At 37.0% G+C, this 22,932-nt stretch overlaps 1 protein-coding gene across 2 annotated transcripts in view; it reads right to left on the bottom strand.

Annotated features, from left to right (window-relative positions):
* The window catches only part of CPQ (carboxypeptidase Q), a 454,919-nt gene that overhangs the window by 328,569 nt on the left and 103,418 nt on the right, over positions 1-22,932 (bottom strand). For both annotated transcript variants that reach the window (XM_047842229.1, XM_047842227.1), the window contains exon 2: positions 18,944-19,410. In XM_047842229.1, the coding sequence (XP_047698185.1) occupies positions 18,944-19,376 (433 nt within the window). In that variant the 5' untranslated portion in view covers positions 19,377-19,410. The remainder of the gene's footprint in view (positions 1-18,943; positions 19,411-22,932) is intronic.

Genomic DNA, 22,932 nt, shown 5'->3' with positions numbered 1-22,932 from the left:
GTGTCAATAACAATATTTATAAGTACCATAGAAACTGACCCCAGGTAGTTGAGAGAATTTTTATAACTTTGACGTGCTCGACAGTAGTTAGTAGCAAAGATTAAAACTCAAAACTCTTTACTCCTAGTTCTCTATGCTTCTACTAAGAGGTACAAAATGAGGTTACCATCTAATCCCCTACCCTTCTATCCTCACCCTAGAAATAATTTTTGTCCTAAGAAATGTAGGAATACACAAGACAGCCTAAGCAAGTTTTTTACAGTCTACCTTTTGTACCTTTCCAGGCCCATCACCATCCTCTTCCATCTTCTCACCAAGAATCTGCTCCTCCAGTCACTGGGCAAGTACATCTTATGCTTTCACACCTTCATCCCTTTGCTTGTCTTCTTTCCTGTCCCCTTTCTCCTTTCTTAACACCAATGAATCCTTCATTCTTCAATGTCATGTCCTTCTGAAGGGTTTGTTCAGCCCCCAGAGAGAACTAACCCTGTTCTTCTCATTGCCACCTTACTTACAACAGCCCTTGTTTGATTCACCTGTGTATCATTGCCACCTCACCTTGTGCTGGGTGTACGATGGATGCCAATACAGTAAACAATTGTCGAGCATCAGTAAAGTGGCCAGTGCTGCCTGAGGAGTTGGGGAGACAGAGATTATAGGCATCCTGTGTCTGAATCAGGCCCACCATCCAGTGACTTGACAGAGAAATAAACAGGAATCATTGTTGTGGCAGCATCAACAGAGGATACAATAGTTTGTAGAACTTAACCACAGAAAATAAGAAATGCTACATGGGTGGGCTCAGTGAACACTCTGCTCCACTATTACCACTTTGTGGCACTCAGGGATGTGGTATAAGAGAACATGACTGTTTCTATGGAATCAACATCAAAAGGTCAGTGTATTCAAAACTAACCCTTTAGTCCACTGTCTTCAGTCAAGTTCCCTCCTCATTCTTTCTCTCTGTGATACCACTATGGTTTTTCTACGACCAGACTTGAAAGCTTTGTAATCTTTTTTTTTAATATTTATTTCTTTGAGAGAGAGAGGGAGAGAGAGAGTGTGTGCGTGTGTGTGTGTGTGTGTGTGTGTGTATGTGTGTGTGTGTGTGTGAGTGGGGTAGGGCAGAGAGAGACAGAGGAGTGAGAGAGAGAGAGAGAGAGAGAGAGACAGAATCTCAAGCAAGCTTGTGCTAACAACTTAGAGCCTAATGCAGGGTCCAATCCCCTGAACCATGAGATCATGACCTGAGCCAAAATCAAGAGTCAATCGCCCAACTGAATGAGCCACCCAGGAGCCCTGAAAACTTTGTAATCTTTGATTCTTCCCATTCCTCATCTCTCATATCTAAAATGTATTAATTGATCTTTATTTAATAATATTTGGTTCTCCATTTCTGAAGCCCTTACTCCAAATTATTAGTCCCTCAAATCTGAATTCTCTCTTGTCTTTCTCCTTTCTTGTCCATTTGTCACAGAGCCTAAAGAATGTGTTCTAAAAACTGTTTACCCCAAAATCCCCCTATTTATAAGTGTGCAATGGTTCCCACTGGCTATAAATCCATTCTGGCCCTATCCTAGGCTTCTACCACTATTAAGACATCATCTTCCTCCCAACAAGTCATCTATATGCATCTTTCAGAAATGCCCTACACATTACCTTGTCATATATATCGTATGAAGTAAATAAGTAATGATCACCTACAAAATGTACTTCTCAAAATCTTCTGGAAAGAATTCCTACAGAATGTGGTCCCATGGAAAATCTGACAATTCTTAAGCCCAATAGCCACTAACAAAGATTAAATATAATTTAACCAAGTTTTGACAAGTTCCTTCAAAATCACTAGGTGGATGTCATCTGGTCCCAGTGGTTTAATGATCACCCACTTTTTCAATCAGGCCTTGAGTATCTAACACATTTACCGGTAGTTGATGCAAAATCTCTAAAACTATCTACTTCTAAAGAAGACAAAGTTTCTTAACGTTTTCTTCAGAAAAATGGTTTCAATTTAATGACATAAAGCTCTGAAACTTCCTGGAAATTTCCCATGCAATTTTTTAACACAAAGAAAATCAAGACTGTAAGGAGTACCATAAGGCCTTGTCCTATTGAGCTCCCCTGGAGAAATCAAAGTACCTTCAGTTAATTGATATTATTGATGCATTTACCCAATGGCCATCAAAATGGCACTGATTCTTAGGAAACCACTTTCAATGAAATCCATCACAAAATTTTTGAGTACAAAATATGCACTCACCAGCTTGCTTCGGGGACTGTAATTCTAAGAATACAATTAGGCTGTCAAAGAGGACTTTCATGGACTAAGAAAAAGATAGAAGTTCCAATTAAATCTAGAGCAATAATCTGACATAACTGCAAATACATCAGCTCTGGACTACCCTGGTGATGAGTCTATGAACCAGAAACTAGAAGGCAGAGGACAAAAAGAGACAAAAACCAAGAGTCCAAACCAAAGAAAGAAACAGGAAGAAACGAGAGATGAAAAGAGGAACAGAAAGAAAGGCAGAGATGGTTAGTAGAGAGAAGTACAGATAAAGAGACAGACAAGCAGAGTAAATAACAAAGACACAAAGAAAAAGAGAAAAAGGAGAGACATAGAGAATCCCAGCTATCGAGAAGAAATTTCCTAGTCTTACATGATTAAGTTCAATATTAAGTATAACCTTCTGATTACTGAACACATTTCTTAAATTCACTCACACCAGTTATCAAAAACTTATAGTTATTAACCAGTGATATTTTTTGTTAGGAAAAAGGAATTAGATTTGCTAAAGAGAAGGAAAGATGAAATACCAGCTGGATAAGGGTGTTTATTAAAAAGGATACCTGGGTGCTATCAACCTACGTTATTTCATCAGTAAGTCTACAGAGCACATCATCCATACTTTTACAATCTCAAAAGAAAATCTTTTCCTGGAAGATTTTTCATAAAATTAAACATTGGGAATATAACTAATGCAATCTAAATGTCCAACTACACTAAAGGCTCCACAAAGCAAATGGAAAGAAACTCCATCCCTGCCTCCAGAGAAGCTTTGGAACTAAGACAACAATAACAAAGATAAATATTGTATGACAACTAAAAACATGTAAGTAAAAAGTCAAGATTTCACATTATATAAGCATAAATCTAAGTGAATGTCATAAGATTACAGGAGAAGAGGGAACCAGATAATGTTTAAAAAGTAAAAGAGAAGCAGCTTTGTTTCCTCTTGGAGAAAATGACAAACTACCCAAATACCTTCCTTAACTTCATGCTTCAAGCAGCAAGTGGATTTTTGCTTTTAATATCAAATGAAGAGTTTTGAGTTAATTATACTCTTTAATTCATAGTATACCATCATCACTGGCCTATTCAAGGCAAATCTCTTTGTTTTATTTGCTTGTTTTTAAAACTTATTTATTGTCTTTTAACCCCACTCCCACTCCTCATTCCCACCTCCACCCCATGTCTTAAGTAGACAACCATTCTAAGATCTTTTTTGTTTTATGTCTTCTTAGAAAATATGAAACATAATTCTACGTGCAGGCAAAATTGTATTTATATGTATGCAATTGTATTGTGTATTTCTTTCTACTTTTTATTACTTTTATTCAGCTTTATGCATGTAAGATCCATCCATGTTGCTATACATATATTAGTCTGTTGCTTCTAACTTCTGTAAAACATTCCCTGGGAGGCATCCACCACATCTTACATGTCTACTCTCTCAGGGAGGGACCTCCAGATGGACCCTACCCCCCGCAAAAAAGGCTATAATAATTATCTTTGTATATATACCCATAGGTAACTGAATGGCAATTTCTTCGGGAAATATACCACGGAAGTGAAATACTAGGTAATTGAATATAAAAATATATTTAGGTTGGTTAAATACTACCAGTATGTTCTCCAAAATGGTGGCACCATGCTTCATGCTCACCCATCAGTGCATGAGGGTTCCTATGTCCTCACAGCCCCACCAACACATTTTACATCTTTGCTGTAAAATGATCTCATTTTTTTCAAAATTTGCATTGTTCTCATTACTAATGAGTTGAGATCTCTATACACATGTTAGCTTTTATGGTTCCTCTTCTTTAAATTGTTTATTCAGAACCTTTGTCCAGTTTGCTACTAGGGCTACTGCCTTTTTATTATTGATTTCCAATAGTTCATAGCCTACATATTAATCCCATAACAATTTTAGACAGTGTTAAGATCTTTTCCCATTTTGTCATCTAACAGCTTTTGTCCTGGTATCCTTCATGTTAGAAATTCTTAATTCTGATGCAATAAAATTCAGTAATGCTTTTATTGTATGGTTTGTGCTTTTTAAGCTGTGTTTGTATGAGAGTGTACCACATAGGAGATAGATGTGGAAGTCCCATTATTAAGGAAACAGCCAAAAGGAAAATATTAATACATGAGAAATGTGGGCAGAAATGTCCACGAGGCAAGGTGAAGAAGGAAGCCTCTTAAGAAGGCATGAGTTGGGATAAGGCTCTGCCACATATTGGCTGCATGACCTTGGACAAAGTGCTGAAATTCCCAGAGCGTGTCGCCTGTAAGATGTGAACAATACCTAGCCCAAAGGATACTGTAAGTAAAAGAATTGTGTGATGACTAGCGTATAAATGTCACTCAATAAATGTGAGTTCCTTTGTCCCCCCACCCCCTTCCTCCTCATCCCTACTCCTGCCTTGACGCAGAGAGAGAATTTGTAACCTCTGACACTTTGGAATTGGATCCTTCAGCTGATCCCATAACTGCAAATTCCAAGAATCACCTGTGGATACAGGCTCTTTAGAACACTTGTTCACACTGTGATGAGATATTAGACAAAGATAAATCCGCGTGTGGGGGGGGGGAAACACTGAAAATGCTGTTTCCCTGATGAGACCAAAGGAGGAGAAAAGGACAAGTTCAAATAACTAATTCTCTGATGATGGGGCCTTGTGCACAAAGTAGTTAGCACTTCACTAAGAAATGGATCAAAATTATAAGTAGTATAATGTCTTTCTTTGGTAGATGTGCTAAGAGTATGCAGGAAGGCTATTTTAAGTTCCTCTGAGATGAACACAATAAGAGTTTGGAATATGCTTAAACTGCACCTTTCTAGACGTTCTGATCCATGCTGCTTAAATCTTCAGAAAGAATAGACTGTGGCAAACAACCCAATCATGATTTCATTGATGTTTATTTTCCCTTCTTTTTGTTATGTGCCTTTACTTTCGATGCACACCAAAACTCAATGCTATTTGGATATGACAGGGACATAAAAGACCTATGGAAATCATGTAGAGCTAAAGGAAGCTTGTTTGAGTAGGAATAAATTTTTAAATATCCCTTTTAAATGTATGATATTTCTCACAATCTAATCATCAGATCAATGGATATTTAATATGCATCTATTACCTACCAGGCACTGAGACTATCGCTAAAGGAGATACAAAGATAAGATGTGGCTTTTACCCTGGAGGAGGTCACAATTTCTCAGAAGAGAGAACCCTGTGAATAATCAACTTCAATAAATTGTGATCATTGCATAATATAGGCAAAGTGCTAAGAGAATAGAGATGAAAGAACAATTAAGTTTACTAGGTTTGGATTCAAGAAAGACTTTAAAGAAAAGATCCGTTTTATTTTTTTTTATTATTTTTTTAAATTTTTCAACGTTTATTTATTTTTGGGACAGAGAGAGACAGAGCATGAACGGGGAAGGGGCAGAGAGAGAGGGAGACACAGAATCGGAAACAGGCTCCAGGCTCTGAGCCATCAGCCCAGAGCCTGACGTGGGGCTCGAACTCCCGGACCGCGAGATCGTGACCTGGCTGAAGTCGGACGCTTAACCGACTGCACCACCCAGGCGCCCCTAAAAGATCCGTTTTAAATGAGTCTTTAAAATGAGTAGGAATTCTCCAAGCAGGGAAGAATTGGGTTAGGCTGAGTTAGGATTAGGTTTAGGGTTAGGGTGAAGGTTAAGTTAGCCAGAGGCCCAAGAAATAGCTTTCAAGGTAAAGAAGTGTGAACATGTTAAGGCAAGAGCAGTTAGGCCCATGTAGCTTCAGCCTAAGGTGTGTGGCTAGAGAGGAACTAGACATAAACCTAGAAACAGAGCCTGGGGTCACCTTTTTAAAGGTTGTAAGAATTTAACTATACCATGAACAATGAAAAATTTTAAGGGAATGGCATAATGAGATCCATATTTTACTAAGACAACTGAAGCAGCAGTGTTGAAATTGATCAAACTGAGACTGGGGTCAGGAAGATCAATTAGGAGATGATTATAACACTAGTCAGGAGATGTTAGGTCCTGAACTCTGATGCTACAGTGAGATAGACAAAAGGAATCACACATGACATTTAAGACTTGGTGACCAACTGAATGTTGGAGCAATATAAATGCAAAGACTTAATTCATTCGACTAATATTTCTTGAGGCTTTTTTGTGCATGAGATACCATGCTAAGGACTAGGGCAAATTTTCTCAACTTCGACACTACTGGCACTTTGGAATGGATAATTATTTGTTGAGGAGGAAAAAGAACCTGTTCTGTACATTATGGGATGCTTATTAGTATTCCTGGCCTCTACCCACTAAACTCAAGCAGTACTGCCTCTCAGTCACAACTATCAAATTGTGTCCAGACATTGCTAAATTTCCCTTGGGGAGCACAACGGCCTGAAGTTGAGAACCACTGAAACTTGAATCTCTGACTCTAAGAGCCTTACTATCTAGTAGAGAAAGCATGTATAGGGTACAGAAAGGAGATGAGCAAACACAGAAAAAGTCTCCATAGAGGAGACATTTGAGCTGAATCCTTAAATATGGGCATTCCAGGCAGAGAATAAAAACATGACAGCAAGATACCATCTCAGATATTAGACACTCTAAGCATGGGTGCCTGGGTGTATGACAACATCATTAACAAATATGAGAAACAGAGGGGAGAAAGATGCTGAATTTGTGGGACTACTAGAACATCCAGTAGTTCTTGGAACTACAGACAGAAGTCAGGCATATATATATATATATATATATATATATATATATATATATACACACACACAATTATATATATGTATACACATATATATATACAATTATATATATATATACAATTATATATATATATATACAATTATATATATATATATATACAATTATATATATATATATACAATTAAAAGTTGTAAGTATATAGGTGGTACTTAAAGCCATGGAATTGGATCATATTACTTAAGGCAAATGTTTACAGGCAGAAACCTCTGAAAACACCAACATTTAAGATGAAGCCTAGGAAAGAGAAGCATCCAAAATAGATAAGGGGGAAACAGCAGAGAAGATGAAGGAGAGAACCTACTTTAATTTATGTGGCAAATTTCATAATCAGCCTAGAACATTTCTCTTCAATCCATCAGAATGTCCAGGGAGATATGCCCCCACTTCATTCCATGATTACTCTCCTCATATTCTTTTTAGTCTTTTTAGAGTCACTATAATTCATTTGTTACAGAGGACCAAGTTGCTATTGGTGGTGTTATGTGTACTATATAACCAGTGGCTATCTTTTTTTACTTGTTTATTTATACAAAACAAAAACTTCATACCATATTGTTATCAAAGAGGCATAATGAAATGAGCATTGTGTTGGATGTGGACAATTGGCATTTAACATCCATTCTAAGCATTCTTCACAAAACTAGAACAAACAATCCTTAAATTTGTATGGAAACACAAAAGACCCCAAGTAGCAAAAGTAATGTTGAAAAAGGAAACCAAAGCTGGAGGCATCACAATCCTGGACTTTAGCTTGTATTACAAAGCTGTAATCATCAAGACAGCATGACATTGGCACAAAAACAGATACATAAACCGATGTAATAGAATAGAGAACCCAGAATTGGATGCATAAATGTATGGCCAACTAATCTTCAACAAAGTAGGAAAGAGTATCCAATGGAAAAAAGACAGTCTCTTTAGCACATGGTGCTGGGAGAACTGGACAGCAACACAAAGAAGAACAAAACTGGAAACTTTCTTACATCACACACAAAAATAAATTCAAAAATGGATGAAAGACCTAAATGTGAGACAGGAAACCATCAAAATCCTACAGGAGAAAACAAGCATCAACCTCTTCGACCTCAGCTGCAGCAACTTCTTACTTGACATGTATCTGAAGGCAAGGGAAATGAAAGCAAAAATAAACTATTGGGACCTCATCAAGATTAAAAGCTTCTGCACAGCAAAGGAAACAATCAACAAAACTAAAAGGCAATTGATGGAATGGGAGAAGATATTTGCAAATGAAATAGCAGATAAAGGGTTAGCATCAAAAAATCTATAGAGAACTCACCAAATTCAACACCCCCCAAAACAAATAATCCAGTGAAGAAATGGGTAGAAGACATGAATACACAGACACTTCTCCAAATAAGACATCCAGATGGCAAACAGACACATGAAGAGATGCTCAACATCACTCATCATCAGGGAAATACAAATCAAAACCACACTGAGATACCACCTCACACTGATCACAGTGGCTGAAAGTGACAACTCAGGAAACAACAGGTATTGGCGAAGATGTGAAGAAAGGGGAATCCTTTTGTACTGTTGGTGGGGATGTAGCCATTCTGGAAAACAGTGTGGAGGTTCCTCAAAAAATTAAATATAGAATTACCCTACAACCCAGCAATACCACTACTGGGAATTTATCCAAATGATACAGGACTGCTGATTCATAGGGGCACATGTACCCCAATGTTTACAGAAGCACTACCAACAATAGTCAAATTATGGAAAGAGCCCAAATGTCCATCAACTGATGAATGGATAAAGAAGATGTGGTATACATATACAATGGAGTATTACTCGGCAATCAAAAAGAATGAAATCTTGCCATTTGCGACTATGTGGATGGAACTGGAGGGTATTATGCTAAGTGAAATTAGTCAGTCAGAGAAAGACAGATATCATATGATTTCACTCATACGTGGAATTTGAGAAACTTAACAGAAGACCATAGTGGAAGGGAAGGAAAAATAAGTTACAGAGGGAGGCAAACCATAAGAGACCCTTAAACACAGAGCACAAACTGAGGGTTGATAGGGGTGGGGGGTGGAAGGGGTGGAGGAGGTAGGTGATGGGTATTGAGGAGGGCACTTGTGATGAGCACTGGATGTTATATGTAAGTGATGAATCACAGGAATCTACTCCTGAAGCCAAGACTACACTGTATGTTAGCTAACTTGACAATAAATTTTAAAAAATAAAAATAAATAAATGTGTCTTTATTGTGTATAAAGACTAAAAACCTACAAACTAAATTTCTTCCTACAGCTAGGGTTCTAGAAATAATTTAAGTGTCACCAACTCTATGCACCTGAACAAGATCTGGAAAGCAGAACTGGGTGAAGACTTCTTTCTACTGCTTCTACTATTTCCAAGGCAAGCACAATTGTGGCACTGTCTGGATTTTCTACAGCAACTTTCCGATAAAAGCCATTGCTCAATCTAAGAAAAGCAATAGCAGTCTTGCTAGTTTGTTTCTACAGAATGGTTCTCAAATTCATTCCTGAAAAGTTCAAGTTAAAGTCTGCATTATGAGATTTCCCAATAATTAGGGGGGAAAAAAACCTTAAAATCCTAAAATATACCCATGTGTACTTTAAATTTAAACCAGGTAGAGTGGTTCCACAACTAAACATTAACTGTCAGTCAATTCTACACATTAAGTCCAGTTTAGTGCTATCTCTACCTCTCTTCCTCCCACTCCTAAATCATTTCTATGAAGAAAAGTCATGAGGTACACATAGTTTGACATGACCCAGCAGAAGTACCAATCAGGGGACTCAGTTCAAAATCTAAGGCCAGACAGACTGGATTCTTAAGTTTGTAAGTGCCATTTCTAGATCAAGTTCCCACCAATCTGCAAACCATGATGTTAATGTTCCAAAGGCTGTGTAAACTGAGCTAAAGAACTGTATCTTAGAGCACTATGATAGGACAGAAGGAGCATAAATTAGTCAACTTTGTTGCTTTACAATCTTTTAATGCACTCCAGGGCCAGTTAGCCCTCTTCATATATGAGAAATAAGTAAACTCTTAAGAAAACATGAAAAAGGAGATAATGAATCAATACAAACCATATCAATAGCTTAAAAAAATCAATTTGAATCAGGTGACAAAGAATTTAAATATTTACTATGTAAAGAGTTCCTATACATCAGTTAGAAAATCACTGAAGTACCAATAGAAAGTGGGCAGGGGATATTCACAGATAATCTGAAGAAGAAAAATACAAGTAACAATAAGTATATTAAAATATTAGTCTCACCAATAAGCAAAGAAATACAAAATAAAATAACAGTGAAATATCATTGTAAGCCCATCACAATGGCAAAGATTAGAAAAAAAAATATCCAATGCATATGAATGCACAGGGATTAGAATATTAAGATACACTGCTGACAAGACAGTAGATGTGCATAATCCTTCTGGAAAACAATTTAACAAATATATCAAGAGCTTAAAATATCAATATTTATATTAAAATTTTGAATAATTAAATAGACTATATTTATACACTGTATTATAAATAATTTATATTATATATAATGTTATATAAATTCTATTATATTAACATTTCACATAATTTAAAATATTTGGACAAAAAAATGGTTTCTAAGAATTTTATTTGCATTTTTTGTATCTATAGGAGCAGTTTCAAAGCTATTTTTTGCCACCCTTTTAAGACTCCCTAGAATATCCCAATCATTCCTCTCTTTCTGATATTCATAAAAAATACAAAAATTTCTCCTTTAAAAATCTATCTGTATTAAAGGATTTGTATAGCTATGTTATCTGAAACAGTAGAAAAAAAGGAAAAAGGAAATAATAGAGATTCCAATAACGGTTTTATTCATGTTAATTATTGTATATTTGTGTTTTATAACCATTAACATTTATTTCAAAGGATATTTATTAAATGTGGTAAATGTCTATGATATATGACATAAAAGGCCACAAATATATATAGTTTCATCTCAAATTTATAAAACAAAAATATACATGCATATGGAAAAATTAGAGAGAAAAATAAAAACACTAGAAATACTTTGAGAGAAAAGATCACAGATGATTTTTATTATTTTTATATTTATGTACATGTTTTCTGTAATGAGCAAGATTGATTTTATAATCAGAAAACAATTACGAAGCAAATTACGATGGGTCAACAACATCAGTAGGTAGAAGGAAGCACTATTTTTTATTATTAAAAGTCACTAATAGTCTAAGGAAAGATCTACCTAAAATAATTCACTGTTCCTCAAACACTGAAAGAATAACGAATAAGTGCTGAGTATGGTGCTAGGTGCCGAGGATAGAGAGATGGATAAAATTCAGTCTGGTTTTTCAGGAGCTCCCAACACAATTTGCAACATATAGTATTCTGGGAAAGCCCAGTACCTCTACAGAGATGTCAGTGTCCATAGAGAACTAATAAGTACTAAATAATCTGCTATTTGGGGTTCAGAGACTATATAATGAGACCCACAGAATTATGTGTACTGAGGAGGGGCAACAAAATTCTGCCCAAGTTCCGCTTTCTTGCCCGTATATCAGCCTCTCTTGGATTTGGCTGCTGGTTCTCATTCTTTCACTCAGTCCATTTAAATCTGATGTCTGCTATGTTCTCTCAGGATTGATTTGAAATTATAGTTTCTCCTGTCTTCTAAGTTTCGTTCAGCATCTTGTCTTACTTGGCCTACTTGCATATCTGTCTCCTTCCAACTATCCACAGATAATTCACAGAGCCTTAACCTGACACACAAATACATTAACACACACTGTCATACTCAACTCTAAGATTGGACAGTTAAAGAAAATCATCTCTGGTTATGTAAGAAATCTGTTCCAGAGCATATGCCTGGGAGAACCCCTGCTGTCGTGAACTCTAGCTTCACTCATCCCTTGTGGATTCTCATAAAAATCACAATCTTTTCAATCTGGAAGAAACCTTACAGATTCAAATGTCAGACATCTCTCATTTTACAGATGATAAAATTAAGATCCAAAACGATCAAAAGACTGGACCAAGGTCACACAACTAGTAGGTGGCTGAACCAAGGACATAACATGGGTTTCCTAAGAGATGAGCTCTGTACCACACTACCTGCATACAGAGGTCCCTTTATGCTGACTTCACTCTATCTCCTGTGGGAATTTCTCCTTACCTGGTTCAGACTAACTCTCCAGTGTCCTCAGAGCTGAAAATAGCCCAGTTGCCAGACAACTGTTTATCTACTTTGAGCCCCATGGAATAAGGAGTGGGGTGAAAGTGAGTCTTGGAACACCACAATAGATTCTAGTGAGTAAAACTCACTTCCCCTGGGTTTTGAAAGCCCCAGGAGCAATCAGTAACTTGGCTTAGTTTTCAATACCAGGCAGATAGCCAGGGAAGATCAGGCCCAGCTACAGAATGAGAAATGAGGATAAGAAAGAAACAGGAATGAGAAACATGTCCAAAAAGAAGGTGCAGACACCAATATATTCTGTCACAGTATGGGTATCAGCAACTTTTGAGACAGATCTGCTTCAGTCAGAAGACTAAAAAGGGAAACCTTATAAATGAAGATAACATACAAGTATTTGTATATGAGGCGATATAGTCTAGTAACTAAAAGCACAGACTTTGGAGTTTGACAGTTGGCCTCTCACTAGTTGTGTAACCTTGGGCTAACTACCTCACCTCTGGTTTTCTCATCTGTAAAAAAGAAAAAAAATAGCTAGGTCTTTTAACGTAGTTTGGAAAACTTAAAAAGGAAAAAAAGTTATACAGACTATTTATGTAGTTAGATAGATAGATAGATAGATAGATAGCTAGAAATAGATCTACATGCGTGTTGTGTTTGTGTGCATATATACATACATATATGTACATATATGCATGTGCATATACATATGTATATATATGTAAAGTCTGGTGCCTAATACAGACTAGTGTATAACAGAGGCAACTGAACAAAACACCTGGCTGACACTACAGAACCCAAGTTTAAGCGTTCCCTAATATCTCAGAAATCACCTATTCATGCAGTCTCAGAGAAATCAAAACAGACTATCCCAATGGTACTTCCAGAAAGGTGTAATGAGAAACTTGGCAGATCTGTCCTCTACAAAACTTAAATAAGAAAAATTATTTTTTTAAAAAATCACTTAAAGTCTCTCAAAACTGTCTTAAGGGCATAAAGCAAATGGAGAAACATTCATTCAAGAAAAACTACTAAATCTGAGTTAGAATCATGAGAGTCTATAGAGTTTGGGCCATGACCTGCTTCCTTCTCCCACCCCCAGCTCTATTATGTTACAAAAACTCTATTATGAGCACTCCACTCCAAAAGGGCTGAGGCCCTATTCCTCTACCCAGCCCCAACTCACATGTTAGAAATCCTACCTTAAGCGTAGCCACCAAGAATACTTGGACCTTGATCATCACTGTCTGTCTCAGCTTATTCCTAGGCTGAGGTCCCACACTGGGAGAGGCAAACTGAGAAGACCAGGAGCTACCACCCTCCCCTTCTAGCACCTGCTAAGGATATCAGTCTGGAAGAAGTAGGCCATTATTACTGTGCCTAACTCCTGTGCTACTTTAGCACAGAGGTTCTCTCAGAAAAGAGGCAAGCAAAGAAAAGGAAGAGCTTTGCAGTTCTTACCCAGGGTAGTGATTGTATTTGAAGCAGAACATAGAGAATTCCATGCCTAAGGGTGTTCAAAACAATGGAGAGTTTGGTAGAAAACAATTAAAGGAGTGCTAGAAGCTTTATGATACTGCTGGTACCAAGCAAAATGGCAGAGCAATCAGAAGTTTAACAGAACCAGGAAAAGAAACAACCAAGAAAAGCCCTCCTGGGAACACACAGTAAACCCTGGTGACTGGAAAAGCTATGCACATGTTCCTACTCAGGAACAATGAAAACAGGACATGGGTCAGATTGAAAACATTCCCCAAGCTGCACACAGATCCATCAACAAAGGGCAGAAGCTTCACTGGCACAAGAGGCTTAAGCACACCCTCGGACCAAACACATGCTGAAAAACAAGCTATTCTGATACAGTGGAAAATATTATTAAGCAAGACTTAATAAAATTACATGCATCCTAGCAGGCTGGAAGAGTATGTGCATGCCCAAGGCTGCCCTCTCAAGACTGAGGGAACTTCCAAGCTACTAGGCTGTGGCTGAACTTAGGGCAAAAACATAAACTCCTTAAGTTTTAACAACAGCCCCCAAGCCATGTGTACACCCAATAATAAAGGGTAAAATATAACTAACTAATGAGATCTACACACAACATTTCACTAGTAAGTAGTTTATGTGGATCAAGGGCTGACTCCTAATGAGCCAGACTAAAAGTGAAAAAGGGGAAAATAAAAGCATTCTTCACAAGGGCATCAGAATTTGTACACTGTGGGAGAAATAGACTTCACATAGTACAATCAAATCATTAAACAAATAAATGGCAAAGAAAACAAGAAAAATAACATCAACCTCCAGTGGGCAGGAGAGGAGAAAGGAGAAGAATCAGTATTGAGAGTTACTAGAATACATTACTTCAAATGTTCAGTTTTTAACAACAACAGCAACAAAATGATGAGACATTAAAAGAAATAGGAAAGTGTGGCCAATACACTGGATAAAAAGCAGGCAATAGATACTGCTTTTGAGGGGGCCCAGTTGTAGGACATACCAGAAAAAGATGTCAAAGCAGCTGAGTTTATAAATATGTTCAAGGACCTCAAGGAAACCATACTTAAAAGAATTAAAGGAAGTTATGATGACAATGTCTCAGCAAATAAGAATATCAATAAAGAGATAAAAATCACAGGAAAAAATTCTAGAGTTGAAAATTATGATAACTGAAAAGAAAAATTCAGTAAAGGGGCTCAACAATATATTTAAACTAGCAGAAGAAAGAATAAGTGAACTTGATGATAGATTGTTATAGGTTATACAACCTAAAAAGAGAGGGGAAAAAAGGGGAAGAAAAATGAGCAGAGCCTCAGGAAATGTGGGACACCATTAAGTGTTCCACCACTTACTGACAGTGGAAGGACCAGAAGACCAAAAAAGGGGTAGAAAAATATTCATAGAAATAATAGCTGAAAACTTCTCAAATTGAAGAAAATAACTAACTGACACATTCATGAAGCTCAACAACTTCCAAGCAGGATAAAAGCAAAGAGATCCATACCTAGATACATCAGAATCAAAATTATGAAAACCACAAATGAAAACAAAATCAGTAAGAGCAAAATGGTTAATCACATATAAGGGAATCCCAATAACATTAACAACTGACTTCTCATCGGAAACAGCAGAGACCAAAGGACAATGGATGACAAATTCAAAGTACTGAAAGTAAAAAACTGTTAACTAAGAATCGTATATCCAGAAGAACTATGTTTCAAAAATTAAGATTCAATAAACAAATAAGAATAGATGAAGGGTTAGAGAATTTTCTGCTAGCAGACCTGCTTTGGGGGAAAAAAATTAAAAAACTAAAGGGAGTTATTCAGGTTGAAAACAAGTGACACCAAATAACAATTTAGATCCTTATCCTCACAAAATTAAAAATATTTATGCTAATATTTAAGGAAATACTATAAATAACTGCATGCCAACAAATTACATCATTTAGATAAAATAAACAAATTCCTAGAAACACACAAACTACTAAAACTGACTCAAGAATAGAAAATATGAATAGATCTATAACAAGGAATGATATTAAGTTAATAATTAACAATAGTCCCACAAAGAAAATCCCAGGACCAGATGGCTTGTGAATTCTACCAAAAAACTTAAAGAATTAACGTCAATTTTTCACAAACTCTTCCAAAGAACAAAAGACCAGGTGGTATTTTCTAATTAATTATTTGAGTCTAGAATTACCCTGATACCAAACCAGGTTAAGATATCACAAAAAATAATAATAACAATAAAACTGCAGACCAATATCCCTTGTGAGTACAGATGTAAAACTACCAGACATAATACTAGCAAACTGAATTCAGTAACATATGAAAAAGATTATATGCCATAACCAAGTGGGATTTATCCCAGGAACGGAAAGCTGGTTTAATATCTGAATATCAATTAATGTAATACACACAATTCAATAAGGAAAGAATAGAAAGAATAGTCTTTTCAATAGATGATGCTGAGACAACTGAATGACCACATGCAAAAGAATGAAGTTGTACTCCTACCTGACACCATAGATAAAAATTATCTATCACAGACCTAAATGTAATAGCTAAAACTATATAACTCTTAGAAGAAAATTTAGGAGTAAATCTTTGTGATCTTGGTTGGGGCAAAGCTTTCTTAGATATAACACCAAAAGCACAAGCAACAACAAAAAATTTAGATAGGTTGTGCTAAATCAAAATTAAATACTTTTCTGCAGTAATATTACCATCAAAAAAGTGAAAAGCGGGGCACCTGGGTGGCTCAGTTGGTTGAGCGTCCAACTTCAGCTCAGGTCATGATCTCACAGCTCATGGGTTCAAGCCCCACATCGGGCTCTGTGCTGACAGCTTGGAGCCTGGAGTCTGCTTCTGATTCTGTCTCCCTCTCTCTCTGCCCCTAACCCACTTGCATTCTGCCTCTGTCTATCTCAAAAATAAACATTAAAAAAAAAAAAGAGAAAAGAGAATCTATAAAATGGGAGAGGATGTTAGTAAATCAAACATCTGATAAGGGACTTGCATCCAGAATATATGAAGACCTTTTACAACTCAATAATAAAAATTCAAATAGCATAATTAAAAATTGGGCAAAGGATTTGAATACACATTTCTCCAAAGATACACAACTAGCCAATAAGAACATGGAAAGATGCTCAACATCATTAATCATTAGGGAAATGGAAATCATAACCCCAATGAGATATCTCTTTATACCCACCAGGATAGTCATAACCAAAAAGACAGATAATAACAAGTGTTGAGAAGTATGTGTGAAAATTAGAATACACTAATGGAAATGTAAAATGGTACAGTCACTTGGGAAAAGAGTATGGCAGTTCCTCAAAACGTTAAGCACAGAGTTACTATATGACCCAGCAATTCCACTCTTTGGCATATATCCAAGAGAAATGAAACATATGTCCATACAAAAACTTATACACGAAGGTTTTTAGCAGAATTATTCATAATTGCCAAAAGATAAGAAAAACAAATATCCACCAACTGATGAATGAATAGATAAAATGTGGTATATCCAAAAATGGAATATTATTCAACAACAAAAAATGAATTAAGTACTGATTCATGCTAAATGTATGAACTAGGAACACATGCTACATGAAAAAAAACAGCACAAAAGACTACATGGTGAATTATTATGTTCATGTGAAATATTCAGAATAGGCAAATCCATAAAGATAGAAAATTAGTGATTGCCTTGGGCTTAGGAGGGAGGTAAGGGAGGAAGGCAAAGAAACTGCTAATGAGTATGGAGTTTCTTTTCAGGGTGATGAAAATGTTCTACAATTAGACCACGCAGTAGTTGCACAATTCTGTGAATATACTAAAAACCACTGAATTGTAGATTTTAAATGGGTGAATATTATGTATGTGAATTATACCTCAGAAAAGATGTTTGTTTTTTAACCTGACCATCTACTTCTATACTGGATCTTTCTTTTGGCATTAGAGAAAGTCAAAACTTTCTATAAACTTTTTAGAGAATGTTAACTAGTTTCTATAAAATAGTTCCTCTGTCATAGTTAAATAGTCCAAGAATACATGAATAGTCCATGAGCAGTCCACAGGAAAACAGTCCACGATTGGTCCAAGACTGACAGCTCACTGGTGACTGGTTATATATCCCTGATCTAGTCACTTATACTGTCTGTTGGAGCTGAGCTAGGGCGCTGATAAGTAAAGGCAGAACTTCCCCTGGATAATTCCTTCCATTAGAGTCCTCAGGTTCTGTAAAAATAATTAACTTAAATCAATTCCATATGTAAAAATCTGTTCCCTATCTCATTAATTCTTTTTTTTTTAATTTTTAAACTTTTTTTTAAACGTTTTATCTTTGAGAAACAGAACATGAGCAGGGGAGGGGCAGAGAGAGACACACATACACAGAATCTGAAGCAGGGTCCAGGCTCTGAGCTGGCAGGACAGAGCCCGACACAGGGCCCCAACCCACGAACTATGAGATCATGACCTGAGCCAAAGTCAGATGCTCAACAGACTGAGCCACCCAGGCACACCACTTTTTTAATTTTTAAAAACACTTTTAAGTTTATTTATCTTAAGAGAGAGAGAACGTAAATGGGGAAGGGGTACAGAGAGAGGGTGAGAGAGAGAATCCCAAGGAGGTTCCACATCACCAGGGCAGAGCCCAATGTGGGGCTTGAACTCACAAACTGTAAGATCATGACCTGAGCTGAAGTCAGATGCTTAACTGCTTGAGTCACCCAGAAGCCCCCCTAATTCGTTAATTCTAAAAATTTCTGCACATTGAGGTTGCCTGGAGGAAATTATAGTTTTTCTATCATATGCACACTTATCTCCATGCTCTGGAGAATGAAACTAATATTGTACTAGCTATAAGTTGTTAAGCGATAGGGCTGATAGATATCGTGGACCAATAGTTGTAGATCTTCATTTAAAGGCAACCCTACACAGTCAGCTTTCTTTCAGAAAGAAATAGGAGAAAGGGAAGAAAGGAAGAAGGAAGAACAACAAATATAAGAGCAGAGAATTCATTAAGCCAGTGGAATGAGAAATGATTTTTATCTTCCTTCTTATCATCTAAATTGTAATACGAATCATGCATACTATAATCAACTAAATCACATGACGTTAGTTTTATAAAGTACACAGCAGATTGACTTGAAAAGACAAAGAATACCTTCTGGGGGAGTCCCAATGCTGCTTCCAAGACCCAAAATAGCCATCTTGTGAATCCTTGGCTCCAGCATCACAGCAGATTCTTCCCCCCTCTCCCAGTGGGGTATTTTGACCGGCTCCAAGTGGACATTCTCCAGCCCATCTTCCTGCAGGTTCTGGTGCATGATTTGGATGGCTTTTTCTAAGCTCTTGGAGCCACTTGGTCTGGGTCCAACGGTATCAACCAGAAGTGCCAGTCGCTCATAGGATCTGTTCTGGGCTTTACCATAAACAGCAAGGTTGATGATTGCTTTAGCAACATCTCCATAGCTGGCTATTTCTTCTTTAATTTCTTGAAAAGACCTCTGAGAGATGTCATTCTTATATATCGTTTTCCCAGAGCTCAGGAATAAAAGGTGAACAACACCAACAAATGTGAGAAGAAGGAACTTCATTGATTTTTCCAGTTGGTTTTCTTCCTAAAATAATCTATGTAAGTAAAAAAAAAAAAAAAAACATGTTTTAGGGGGAAAGAATCTCACAGCTATCTGCCCATAACCCAGGAATTGCTTTTCTTTTCTTTATAATAGATTTTTTTAAGTTTTATTTATTTATTTTGAGAGAGAGAGGGAGAGAGAGAAGGAGAGAGCATGAGCTGGGAAGGGGCAGAGAGAGAAGGAGAGAGAGAATCCCAAGCAGGCTCTGCACTGTCAGCACAGAGCCCGAAGTGGGGCTCGAACTCACTAACTGAACCATAAGATTATGACTTAAACCAAAATCAAGAGTGGGAAGCTTAACCAGGTGTCCCCCGGGAACTACTTTTCAAACAGGAGTCCCCTTCTCTTCTCAACCACTGCCCAACTTCCATCATCAAATGCAGGTACCATAAGTCACAGGAATGAAAAAGTACAGAGACAATGATTGGCTTAATATGCAGTATTTATTAAAACAACAGAATCACATGTTACCTAGTAATCCAGTTTAAAATATGCTAAAAGGTTGGGGTGCCTGGGTGGCTCAGTTGATTCAGCGTCTAACTCTTGATTTTGTCTCAGGTCATGATCTCAGGGTTCGTGAGTTCAATCTCTACAAGGGGCTCTGGGCTCTGGGCTCTGTGCTGACATGGTGAAATCTGCTTGGGATCCTCACTCTCCTCTCTCTGTGCTCCTCCTCTCCCCGCACCCCTTCCCAGCCTGCTCATGTGATCTCTCAAAATAAATAAATAAACATTTTTAAAAATATGCTAAGAGGTTAAAATAGAACAACTAGGAAAGAGAGGAAGAAACAGTGTTACCAGTGTGTTAGCAGTCATAGGGCTCAGAAACTGTCTGCTGCTCCTCCCTCTTAATAGAGTATGATCCAAATGGGTTTTAGAGTTCCCTGTACCTGATATGCTCTCTCCTATCTGCCTATTGAACTCATTCATCAAGGCCGCTGCAGATATTATCTTTTCCTGGTGCTTTCTCTAACCCCACCTGCTCCACATTTAATCCTCACAACAACTCTATGAGATTCTTTTTTTAAATATTTATTTACTTAAATAATCTCTACAACATGGGGCTTGAATTCACGACCCCAGGATCAAGAGTCACAAGCTCTTCTGACAGAATAAGCCAGGTGCCCCTCTATGAGATAATTTCTTAAAATTACTTTCATTTTATAAAAGAGGATCCTGGGGTAGTAAGAGATTAAGTGACTTGCGATAGACACACAAAGGCTTTCTCACTCTAGAGTCCATGCTCTCAATGCCTGAAAGTATGGTTTGAGGGCCAATGCCAGTCCACAGCTGTTTTTCACTAATGTACAATAAATACAGAGGTTAAGAGCAAACACATCCCGTGCTGTGCAGCAAAGTAACCAATAGCCTCATGTGATTATTTCAATTTAAACTGATTTAAATGAAATAAAATATTTAGCTTTTCAGTCATACTAGCTGCATTTCATATGCTTAATAGCCACATGTGGCTAGCAGCTACCATATTGGGCAACACAGATAAAATATTTCCATCATCATGAAAGGTTCTATTGGATAGCACTGATTTAGACATCTTTATATACAATTGACTGAGTAATTGTACCTTTGTCTAACCTATGATTAAAAAGTGGTGCTTCTCTTTGTGTGTCTCTTCTATTTCATTTTTCAAATTCACTGCTATTGTATTTTGCAAAAGTCTAATAAACTTGACATTTTAAAAACTGGTCTTTCACCAGAGATAAATTGAGAATTGCAGTCATGAACTACTATATTATAGGGGTAAATTTCAAATTCAGCCAGCATACAAGGCCTTTCAAAATAAGGCTCCAACAACCACTTCAAACTCATCTCTCTACTTCCCCCTCTGGAGCACACAAATGCCTTCCTTCTTTTTCTCATTCTCTCTTCCTCTCTTTCCTTCTTCCTTTTTTCCTCTCTTTCTCTCTCTATCAAACACACGCGCGCGCGCACATATACACACACACACACACACACACACACACATCTTAGGGAAGCTTCTAGATATAATGAGCATTTGAAATGGGGGACTAGTCCAAATTGAGATGTTTTTTAAGGTAAAATATATACCTGATTTAATCTTTAAAACCAAATACTTCATATTTAAGTATGAAAAACAACATAATTATTAGGTTAAATAAAATATTATTCACCTGTTTCTTTTATGTTTTAATATGAAATTAGAAATGTTTAACTTACATACTTATATTTATATGGGTCAGTAATGCTCTAGCTGCATTGAACTTGACACTGTTCTTCTAACACCCAGGCCCCTTCATTACTTTAGATCTCTGCATATTTTCCTTCTCTTTGACCCCAAGGCCCTTCTCCTCACCCTACTCCTCTGCTCCTGGTAAAGGTCTCCAGAGACTCATTCTTTAATGAAAATGTTTTAAAAATCACCTCTTGGGGCGCCTGGGTGGCGCAGTCGGTTAAGCGTCCGACTTCAGCCAGGTCACGATCTCACGGTCCGTGAGTTTGAGCCCCGCGTCGGGCTCTGGGCTGATGGCTCAGAGCCTGGAGCCTGTTTCCGATTCTGTGTCTCCCTCTCTCTCTGCCCCTCCCCCGTTCATGCTCTGTCTCTCTCTGTCCCAAAAATAAATAAACGTTGAAAAAAAAAATTAAAAAAAAAAAAAATCACCTCTTGTGCGGAGTCTCACCAAACACCACTGCAGAGTTAATTGCGCCATTGTCCATGCTTCTTCCCTAATTAACAATATTACCAACTAATATATTTGTTTATAAATTTGCCTCTCCTACTCTCAAAGTCAAGTAGGGTAAATTATTCATCACTGTACCTTCAATCATTGTACCCCTATGTAAGCATAGGGTACAGTACATTTTCATTTAGGGAATGAAGGAACCCTTAATCTCTCCAGGTCTTAGAGTCTTGTCTTTCCTCCTATACAAAGAAGCTGAGGGAATAAAAACTTGTGATCATATTTAAAATTTTTTGAAAAATTATGAAAACTATACATTGCTGTTGCTTTCCTTTTTATTAGAACTATTTATATGCATAGGTTCTTGGTTTCTATAGTCACTATTATTGATGCTTGTTTTTAAAAGCTAAATTTTATTAAACCATGGAAATATTTCACCAGATTGCAACTTATTCTTGAAGTACATTCTTTCAATGTGTTGTTGGTGCAAAAAAAAAGGAAAGGCTAATAACATATTTATCAATTAACACTAACCATAAGTATCTACTTCTCACTAAAAATTCTCTAAGCATCCCATAGACATTAACTATTTCATAATACATACATTCTAGTAATGGATTAGAATCATATAATGGCAACTTTGTGGAGATACAGGAGAGCTTAGGAATCCCTAGTCCATACGCTTGTTTTGTAGAAACAGGGCCTGTGCTGTGATTCCTAGGTAGCAGATAAACCAACAAGTACAATCAACCAGGTAACTGACCAACTAGTACAGACTTGCCAGAGAATTAAAAATTGTTTTCTTACAAGCTGTATGCATTTACATATAATAGAAATTCAATGGACACTCAAGTGCAG

The sequence above is a fragment of the Prionailurus viverrinus genome, chromosome F2 (assembly GCF_022837055.1).
Source record: "Prionailurus viverrinus isolate Anna chromosome F2, UM_Priviv_1.0, whole genome shotgun sequence".
In the NCBI taxonomy this organism is placed as follows: domain Eukaryota; kingdom Metazoa; phylum Chordata; class Mammalia; order Carnivora; family Felidae; genus Prionailurus; species Prionailurus viverrinus.
This window is presented reverse-complemented; position numbering and strand designations above follow the sequence as displayed.